The sequence below is a fragment of the Cebus imitator genome, unplaced genomic scaffold (assembly GCF_001604975.1).
Source record: "Cebus imitator isolate Cc_AM_T3 unplaced genomic scaffold, Cebus_imitator-1.0 Scaffold285, whole genome shotgun sequence".
NCBI lineage: Eukaryota > Metazoa > Chordata > Mammalia > Primates > Cebidae > Cebus > Cebus imitator.
The window spans coordinates 935,853-946,267 of record NW_016107600.1 but is presented as its reverse complement, the minus strand read 5'-3'; the positions used below and the strand labels follow the sequence as shown (position 1 = coordinate 946,267).

Sequence of the window (10,415 nt, the reverse complement as noted above, 5' to 3'; positions counted from 1 at the left end):
CAAAAAAAAAAAAAAAAAAAAAAAAAAAGTTTCCCTTCTACCCCATGTCCTCAGCTTTGCCTCCTAAAATTCGATCCTCTTCCCTAAGTACCCTGAGCCTCGTGTCAGAAATGCTGGGTCAAGGTACTCAGCAGTCTGTAAATCCTGAGGCCACGAGTGGATGTTCCTTCAATCCAAGGAGCAAGCTTTCCTGTTGGAAAAGGAAAAGGAAATTGTTCAGCCCCATTGTTCTTGGAGGACCCAACAGACTGTAGCTGATGCTCAGGGTCTCTTATCTGTAGGCCCACCATTTGTTTCTGCTTTGTCTCTCCCATGTCTTTCTGTTTCCCTGTCTCTGGATGCCTTCTTCTTTCCTGTCCCCTCTATGTTCTCTGTCGCTGGAGTATCCACTAGAGACAAGGGCTGGGCTGGGTGCATGGGGGGGTAGTGGCCAGACCAGGGGCCCGGGACATGAGCGCAAGTTTCCAAGCTTCTCTTCCAGGCCCCTGTGGTTGGGGAGCTCCACAGAGGGAGAGATGAGTCAGCGGGGCCGCAGAGCAGCAGGGGCCTGGGTGGGGGTAGGGAAGCTGGGGTTCCCCAGGGCCAGGGAGTTCACTGGGGCCATCTGGGTCTCTGAACTCTGGTGTGTGTGGGGAGTATCGGATCAAATACTCCCCACACGCACCAGACCTAAAGGTACACTGGAGCTTCTTATACTAGTAGGAGTTGGAGGCAGCAATTTGCAGGACTGGCAGTGGTCTCCATATCACCCTTATCCCCAGATCCTTATAGGGAGAGGGGTTCCCAAATGGCCTTTAGGAGACCTCAGGGATCTCCAGAGCTGTAGAGTTGTAATGATAGCCCTGGGTATATGTGTGTGACATTTGCCACATGTGTAGATACATGTGTTGATGTGAGTCTGTGAGTCCGCGTGAGGCGTATTCTAGGTGACTGTGAGTCTGTATGCATGTAAACATACTGGTGTGTGCATTTTTATGATTGGGGGTTAGGGTGTCTTGGGGTAAGCATTATCTGTAGAGTATATGTATATATAGTGTGCGTCAATATGGGTGCCTGCATAGTACAAATGTGTATGAATTATGTGTCACCTTGTGTGTGTGCAAGTACGCAGATCTGAATGTGTCACTCATCAGGTATGCATTAGAGCATGTGTCAGTCTCTCTATTTCAGGGGATCTGCTCACTATTCTCTGGTGATTCTCCCTAGGGTAGTCAAGCCTTCTCTAACAGCAACAATGAAGAGTTGGGAGTCACTTTGGATGAGGCCGTTAGAGACAGCCCAGCCTAGAAGGGTGGTAGAGGGCGATGGTGTACACGACGGAGGGTGCATCCCTCGGGAGTAGGGGGTACAAGTCTCCCACTCTCCACTGATCTTTCCAAAAAGATCCAAAATCATTTGGAGAACTGAGGCAAGTTCCAGATTCAACCCCCTCTAACCTAGAAAGCCCACCCTGATTCTCCTAGGGGAGGGTGAGAAGGGAGTGGTTCCTGTGGTTCAGCGAGTCCTGGCATTGGGATATCAGAAAGGCATCATCCCACCCCTTCCTTCTGGGGCATCCATCCCTTGGAGTTCAGTGTCTGGGTGGCCATGGGCGGAGGCTGAGGGGCCCCCAGGGTGGTGGGGGGTGGTGGATAGAAACCAGATGCCTAGGGGGTTTATACTGGAAGGACCAGAGCCGCAGCCTCTACCCGCCCCTGCCACATGGCGCCTCTGCTTGGGCTGCCCCACCCCCTGGGAGGCTGGGCTGAGGGAGGCCTGAGAGGGTGGAGGTAAGTCCTTGGTTAAGGCTTCTAATTGCTGCCCCCAGCCCCTCAGGGCACTGGGAAGGAGACTGGGGAGCTAGACCCAGGAACACGAGCACCTCAGCTGGCCTGCAGGATTATCTTTAAAAAGGATGTGGGAGAAGTCAGAACCCAGGGGGTTCTGAGCAGAGGGGCTTCATGCAGCCCCTCTGCCCATCTTTGGCCCTGATCTCTGGTGGGGGGCAGGCTCTGTGTCCAGGGGCTGTCCTATGTTGACCCATCAGGGGTCCTGGCTCACATCTTCCTGGAACTCTGCTCCTCATTTTTCTTTCCCCAGCACTCAGGATTTGAATGTGTCTGCCCCTTCCCAGGTAGGGTTAGGGATTAAAGCCCACACAGGGAGTGAGAAGGTGACCCTTCCTTCCAACTCCTCTCCCCAGCCCTGTCCATTCATCTTTCCACCCTTCCTCCTTTTACCCTTCCGTCTCTTCCTTTCTTCTCTCATCTAATCTGAGTCCCAACCCCCTCCTCACCTGCTCTCTCTTCTTTAGAGGGTCACGGGGTAGAAGGGAAGCCTCTCTAGAGTCCTCCTCTGCCTCAGTTTCCTTCCTGATCAAACTGGTCTTAGGCTTTTCTGCTGGTGATACAGGAATTGCTCTAAATTTTCTCCTTCCCAACGTCTGAGTTGGGGGCCCCAGAAATCCAACTGGCACCTCAGTCTCAGACTCCTCCCAGCCAGGGGGAGACCGTGAGGTCACAGGGACACCCCACCACGGGCACTTCCTCTCGGGCAGACGGGTGGGGTGGCCCGTGTAATCAGCGGACACAATTATGCGCTATTTATGTTCCATCCCCGCCCCCCCACCTGCCTGGCAGCGCAACCCTCCTCCTCCTCCTCTTCTGGACCTGGCTATGCCTCAGGCTATTTTCCCTGTCCTTCCCAAGCCTTTGTCTCTCCATCTTTGTTCCTCTGTCCTGTTTCTGTACCTTTTTAGGTTTTTTCCTGATCTTTCTTTTTTTTTTTTTTTAAAACCACACATCTGGTCTTCTGTTTTCCTCTTTCCTATCTCTTTCTTACACCGAGTGATATCTCTTCTGATTCTCTTGGACAGTTTCATTTGCTCTGTTTCTTCTTTTGCTTCTTTCTCTTTGTCAGCTACCTGGTTCCCTAACCCTTCCCCTAAACCTTGGATTCCCAGAGTTCCTTGGGGTAAATCAAATCGTGGGGCTAGAATCCAGAACTCCTGGGTCCTACCCTGAAATTCGTGCCTGCCTATTGGCAAAACTGCTGTGCAGACCTCCCTGGACCTCCATCTGCTCCTGCCACCTCCCAGACTTTTCTTTGGAGATCTGGGAGAGCTAAAGGAGCGAGGAAGTGGGCACTCCGAGAAAGTGAGGGGATGGTGTTGAGGAGTGAGGAGGGTGGAAAGGACAGGGCTTTATTCCCCTGACAGGAAGAGCTGGGAGGGGGAGAGATGTGTGTTAAGGAATAAGCTGCCAAACAACCCCAGCACGCGAAGCCCCCTGCAGGAGAGCTGTCGGTTCCACCACTAGGCTGCCCAGTCCTCTCTCTCCCATAAATACCTGGGGGTCCAGGGCCCAGGTTTCAGGTAATAGACTTTTTGGGTTTCCCTCCCAACCTGGCTGACCTTTCTTCTCTTATTTCCTATTTTGATGGGAAGTCAAAGTTGGGAAGTCCTTATTAAGTTGTAACTTCAGTTCTTTCTTTGGAAGAGGGAATTGAGGCATGACAATGAGAAAGGGAACTGGGAGTTCCCAGGAAAGTCAGATCACTCAGGAGAACTGTCCACCAAAGGGTGGAGATTAAACTCGTGGCCTCCAAGAGAGGCCCAGGGACGGTAACTGACAAGGAATGATGGAGGTGAGGGCATTTCTTTTTGGGGGAAATAATCCAAAGGTGCTAGGTGTCAGTATGAATGAGTTGACCCAATGACCTTCCATGGCCACCCTCACCCCTGCCTCTCTTTTTTTTTTTTTTTTTTTTTGAGTTTTTTAGATGGAGTCTTGCCCTGTCAGCCAGGCTGGGTTCAGTGGCCCCAGCTTGGCTTACTGAAGCCTCTGCCTCCCAGGCTCATGATTGTCCTGCCTCAGCCTCCAGAGTAGCTGGGATTACAGGCACACACCACCACACCCGGCTAATTTTTTTTTGTATTTTCAGTAGAGATGGTGTTTCACCATGTTGGCCAGGCTAGTCTCGAACTCCTGACCTCAGATGATCCACCCGCCTTGGCCTCCCAAAGTGCTGGGATTATAGGCATAAATCACTGTGCCTGGCCTCCTGCCTGTCTTAAATTCTCTCTTCATCAGAAGATCCAGGCTCTGCCCCACAAGGTGAGGTAGGCCTAGGTATCCAAACAGTGAAACTGAGGCACTGGGAGGAAAACTGAGGGACCCCCAAGCCAATACCAAGCCTTCCCTAACTCTTCACCCCTTCCTCCAGGCCTTACTCTGGAACCTACCTCAGTGACACTAAAAGTTTAGGCAGCAGAAGCCTCCACCTCAGAACCTTCCGTCCCTCTTCACACAACACACACACACACACACACACACACACACACACTTGGGCACGTACACGCTGCTCTCCTGATCTAGAGGCAGGTGGGTGACTGGGGAAGCAAGTTCTCCATGGTCAGCTGGGGCGGGTGTGGCGCATGTGCCTCCAGCGTGTTACCGTGTGCATTTGCATGTGTCCATCTGTGTTCATTCATGACAGTGACCGTGCCCCTGTGAGTGGTACTGTGTGTGTACATGTGCACGCATCACCCCTGTGTTTGGCCACGAGTGTGTATGTCAGTGCGTTCCAGTCTCTCTGTGTGAGTGTCGTCCCCAACCCCCCATCCCCCCCTGGATCTCTAATTAGTGGTTTGGGGTTTGTTCCTTTTCCCTCCTGTTCCTTCCCTCAGCAGCGGCGGGCGGCAGCAGCAGTAGCAGCAGCAGCAGCCACCGAGCAGCAGCAAGGACTCTGGAGTCAGAGTAGGACTGTAGGACCGGAGCCCGAGCGGGAACGGGAGTGGAGCTGGCCTGGGAGACAGCGGATCCCTCCCAGCACCCTCAGGCCACCCGCTGCCTGCAGTCTCCCTGCCAGACCTCCAGAGAGGAAAGACTCGGGACAGCCAGCCCCAGGTTCCCCCAGGTACATGACGCTGGGGAGCGCTGGGAGGGGTGTCCACAGATGCCTGTGGGATTGCTGCCGCGTGTAGGACACCGGGGTCCACCATCCCTTTAACCTCTCCCCTCTGCAGCCCCTGACGAAGCCCTGACAACTGGCCCTTGTTGCTCTCCCCTTTTCCTGCCTCCTACCCCTTCCATGAGCGCCCCTTTTTCTCCTCTCCCTCCCTGATCCCTTCTTTGGGGAGCTTAGCAAATGGAGCAGGAAATTTGGACCCTCTGCCTCCCTCTCTCGCCCTCCTCATTGGATCCGGAGCCTTCTCCGCTGGGAAAGCTGTAATTAGAGGGTGGATCCCTACAGACAGAGAGCAGCCCCCCACCCCCTACCCCCCACCCCGGTCCCTTCTAACTTTAGATCTCTTCTCTCTCATTCTCCCATTCTCCCTCCCTCTCCCTTCTCTCTCTCTCCCCCCCCACGGCTCAGCTCTCTCCATCTGCCTGGCTCCTTGGGACCCGTTCCCCAACCTCAGGATGGCGTCCTCCGTGCTTGAGGTAACTGTCCCCTCTTCCCCCCAGGAAACCAGCCACAACCCTCATAGTCCTAGTCCCTGCCCACCCACCTCCTGCAACTCACATAGATAGTAACTGAGGTGCCTGTCAATTCCAGGGGTCCTTCTGATGTGGAGAGAGGAGTGGGATCCAAGAAGGGGAAGCAGGGGGCAGGAGAAAAGGGAGGGAAGAATAGGGCCGGGGGTCAGAGGGCAGTGAAAAGAAGGTGGGAGGGGATTAGGTCAGAAGGAAGAACGTATCCCAGCTAAGCACACTGTGAGGAGTGGAGAAGGGATGGGGATAGGAGGGGAGAGGCGGAGAGGGGACTGAGGAGAGAGGGGTGGGAACAGATAAGCTGGCAGCAGAGGTAGAAGGCAGAGAGGACTGGCTGAGGGGGCACAGAGCAGCAACTGGGTATAGTTCTTTGGGGGTCCTGTCTCCTGGGACTCGTATCCCAGGCGGGATCTTGCCTGTTATGTGGGGAGGGGGCTGGGCCCATGAGCTGGTGTGTGGAGGCGAGGAGGAAGGCTGTGGGAGAAAGGAGACCAGCCTGCGCCATCGGGGGCTGACCAGGGGAACTGAGCCCAGGCCTGAGAGGGAACCAAGGAGGAGGGACGGGGTCTGAGGCCGCTTGCCCGGCTCACAAATATTTAGCTTTCAGCCAAAGACAAACTCAGCTCTATTTTGGGAGTGGGAGGCTCCAGGGCGGACTGGGCCACTTCCCCTCTGGGCTGGGACCCCAGCATCCCTTGCCTCTGGCGCGGGGACAAAGGGAACTGGGGTACGATGGGGGTCAGGGTTTGGGGTCTTGAGAAATTTCTGACTCTACCAGGGCTTCTGGGGGACCCCAGCCACGGAGTTGGGAAGGGAGGGCTCACAGCCCCTCAGGGCCAGAGTCCTCCCTGCTTCTGGGTCTCTGACACTGTTCCTCTGTCACTATCTCTGTCTTGCTTTCTGGGCCTCTCTGCAGGAATTTAGGGCCAGTGGGCCCTCCCCAAAAGCCTTGACTCTTCCCCATTCTTGGGTCCCACATCTCTCTTCCCAGTGCCCTAGCTCAGGCCCAGGGGTGCTGGGCCAAGCAGGAAGCCGACTCAATCAACCTGTAGGAGAAGTGTGTGTGAGAGATGGGGCAGGAGTCTTTGAACACCTGTGTTCATTGGTCTGAGTATAATCATTAGGGTGCAGTGGAGTGTGCCCGCCCGCTGCTGGCTCTGTGAAAGAGAGAGACAGAGAGAGAGAGAGAAAGTTGGGCCATCTGAGTGCTATGAGTCCAGGTGAGGACTGGTGTGTGCAGAAGTCTGTGAGATCGTGAGTTTGTGGCTGAGTTTGGGGAATAGCATGCAAGCCAGCCAGATGGCCACCACATCCCTTGTCACACTCTGTATCCAGCCAGGGGTCTCTGGCTGTTGTACTCTACCCACAGCTGCAATGGGGGCAGACTGTCATCCTGCCACCTCCCCAACAGACTCTATTTTGAGCCATCATTGAAGCACTGTGGTCTTGAGGAATAAGAAGCATGGAAATCCTGGGTCCACCCAGGGCAGGGACAGTGTCAGTGGGCGTGGGCATCATGCCAGTGTTGCCAACGTGGCGCTGGTGGCTTGGGAGGGACTGGCTCAGAGGCCTGCTGGAAAGACATAGGATTGGGGTAGCGCATGGTGAGAGGAGGGTGTCGTGGAAGCTAGCCTTTCACGTCCCCTCACTCCTGCGAGCTGGAGATGCCTACAACACAGGCACACCAGTCCCTCCCGTCCATCTCTCTAACTCTCACCTAGTTTTTGGGTACCTGGGCCCTCAACTTCCTCCCCATCTCCCCAGGAACCCCTCCGCCTGGTATGAGTAGGCTCTCTGGTAGTGGGAAGAACTTGGGGTTCAGAGAGGGAAGCAGCTGCTGCTTGATGGGGGGGCTCACCTGGGCCAAGTGAAATGCAGGGGAACAGGAAGGAGGCAGAATTGTTGGATGCCTAGGTGGGAATGGAGAACTGGGAAGCCGGGAGAACTAACGAACTTGGGAGAAGGCTGAGAATGTTGAGAACTGGAAAATGGGATCTTGGCTGCTCGGAACCTAAGGCCAGTCAGCCCTGAGATGTCTAGTGAGATTCCCACTGGGAGGCCAGGCTGGGCACTGCACCCCTGGGAGGAGGGGTCCCGTTCCCCTGCTCCACATCTGGGTGGGAGAGTTGGGACCGCTCCTATCCTGTTCTTTTTCCAAACAGTCCCACTTCAATATTTTAAGTCTGTTTTTTTGTTTTGTTTTTATTTTTTTAAAGGTGGTGGGTGGAGGTCGGGAGGGAACAGCTGGAAGGTGGGACTACTGGGCCCTGGAAATGGAACACTTTTGATCAGGTATGGGGACACGTACTTAGAACTCTTAACGAGGACTCTTTCCCTGAGTTCCCAGGAGAGAACAATCAGCAAGAGAAGGAAACTGAGGCTGTGGTGAAACTTAGCCACGTGCTCAGCCCATAGCCTCCAGAGCATTCTGAGTGGGTCTGGTTCTTCCCTCCCCCTTCCCTGCCCTCAAGGGCCCTCTGGGCCTCCACTCCCCAGAGCTGGGGTCTCCTGTTGGCCTAGGGCTGGCTGCCTTCTTTCACCCCTCCTTCCCTCCCCACAGCTGGGTGGGGTCCCTGGGCTTGGCTGAGGCCCCTGTGGCCGCAGTGTGAGGGCCGGGCGGGGGACGGCGTCGGCGTTTTTAAAAATAAACCGACCGCAGGGAAACCATCGGAGCCGGGCTGGGCAGAGGGAGAGGGGGCGGTCAGGGGGGAGAAGGAGGGAGGAGTGGCCTGGTCTGGGGGTTTTCTGGGGCCCAGCCCCATGGTGGTTTTCTCTTAGGTAGGAAGTCTCCTTTCTTCTTCCTCCTCCCCCTTTTCTTTTTTCTGCTCCTTTCTTCTCCTCTCTGCTTTCCTTTCTTTTCTAGCCCAGTCTCTTTTCCATCATCTCTCCTTCTTAGTTTGTGTCTTTTTACCTTTCTGCATTTTTAGGTCCCTGCCTATTTCTGCCTCTTTTTTGTTGTTTTTGATACAGGGTCTTGCTCTGTTGCCCAGGCTGGAGTGCAGCGGGGCAATCATAGCTCACTGCAGCTTCTAACTACTGAGCTCAAGTGACCCTCCCATCTCAGCCTCCTGAGGAGCCTGGACTACAGGGGTGCACCACCAAGCCCAGCTAATCTTTATATTTGTTATGGAGATGGGGATCTCATTATGTTGCCCAGGCTGGTCTCAAACAACCCTCCCCAACTTGGCCTCCCAAAGCACTGGAATTACACCTATTTCTGCTATTTAATGCCGATTTTTCCTCTCTAGTCCTCCTTCCCCCATTGCTATGGGCCTTTTATGTCAATTTGTCACCCTACACAGGTCCTTTGTGCCCCATGTCTCTGAGTATCAGCCCCTCTCCTTTGAGCTCCATGTTTCTACCTCTTTTTTCTGCTAGGATTTGACTCCTCCTCATCAGCTACCCTGCTGTAGCTCACCCTCTGCTTGGAAGATCAGGGGTTCCAGGAAAACCCTGACTAGAAGCAACCGTGGGTGTTCACTGTGGTTAGACTGGAGAAAGCTTTTGGTGGCTCAGTTTGGGAGTCAACAGGACCTTAGAGGGAGGTAACTGCCCAGGAGGAGCAGCAGGTTTGCACTTGGGGAGTAGCGCGGGAGGGGCTGCACACACGCCTCATGGCAACCCCAGGGCCCCAGGCCCACCTCTCGGATGGGCATCATACACATGCTACATATTAGGAGCTGCCAGGCAGGTGTGAGAACCCTGGATTCTTGAGTTCTCTTCTCCGCTTTATTGGGAAAGCAACAGGCATATCAGCTTATGAAGACCCCAATCCTCAAAACTGCTTTTCTAGTCCTTTCAAACCCATATAACTGTATAGGGTTAGATTTTGAGGGCATTTTTTTTGGTGGGATTCCCAGCAATTCATGAATGTCTATGCCAGCCAGGGATGCTATAGAGCATTTCTTCCCTGGATGACACCCAAAGAGAGGTACCATGAGCTCCTGAGGGTGATTTGGCCTGGTAGCAACAGCATGGTGGCCATTAACAAGATACTTTACGTTTCGAAAAGACACCCATGCACTACATCCATGTCTTCCGTCATTCACGGTGCTAGAAGGACTATGTGTTAGGGGACGCTGAGGCATGGAGCAATGTGGCTGTGAGCCAGTATGTTAGTCACCCCAATTCCTTGCCTTGGAAGGGCATGATGACTTTGGGTTCTTCTAGCCCTCTCAGAGGGGTACCAGCTGGCACCACAAAGCAGGAGGTGCTCACTGCCTGCTTGAAAGGCATTCTTGTCTCAGCCACAGTTCTGGCTTGGCTGCAGCCCTGTTCCCTCTCAATGTCCCAGTGTCTCCACCATCACTTCCTCTTGCTCCCCAGCCTGAGTCCCTGCCAAGAGATTCCTTACCAGGGACATGAGGATTGGACCTCAGGGAGACCAGGCCACTGCCTTAGTCAGGAGCTGATGCAGCGACAGGAAACGAAATAGGGGGTATGGGATGAGGCTGGAAAATAAGGCATGGGAGCAAATACAGTCCTCTAATACTTTGGTCTTCTCCCCATGCTGCTCTTTGAGCCCCATCTTTCCTCTTCAAGACCCTGACCATGGCCTCGTTCTGCTCCAAACCGACTTCCAAGGGTCAGGATCCCCAATTCCCACCTCAGCTAGCTGCTGTCTCTTTCACCAGTTCTTCCCACAGCCATTTAAAAAGAGTTAGGCTGGGCACGATGGTTCACGCCAGTAATCCCAGCACTTTGGGAGGCAGAGGAGGGTGGATCATGAGCTCAATAGATCGAGACCATCCTGGTCAACATGGTGAAATCCTGTCTCTACTAAAAATACAAAAATTAGCTGGGCGTGGTGGTGTGTGCCTGTAGTACCAGCTACTCAGGAGACTGAGGCAGGAGAATTGCGTGAACCCAGGAGTGGAGGTTGCAATGAGTTGAGATCGTGCATTCCAGGTTGGCGACAGAGCAAGACTCTCTCTCTAAAAA

General features: G+C 54.1%; 1 protein-coding gene across 2 annotated transcripts in view; it reads left to right on the top strand.

Moving 5' to 3' along the window:
• The first annotated feature begins 4,669 nt into the window (after positions 1–4,669).
• SP7 (Sp7 transcription factor) overlaps positions 4,670–10,415 on the top strand; it is a 10,902-nt gene continuing 5,156 nt past the window's right edge. Inside the window, exons 1-2 of one of the 2 annotated variants that reach the window (XM_037728982.1) lie at positions 4,670–4,896; positions 5,356–5,423. In XM_037728982.1, the coding sequence (XP_037584910.1) occupies positions 5,403–5,423 (21 nt within the window). In that variant the 5' untranslated portion in view covers positions 4,670–4,896; positions 5,356–5,402. Of the gene's footprint in view, positions 4,897–5,349; positions 5,424–10,415 lie in introns of those variants that run through there. The other variant, XM_017501781.2, reaches the window with a different exon arrangement.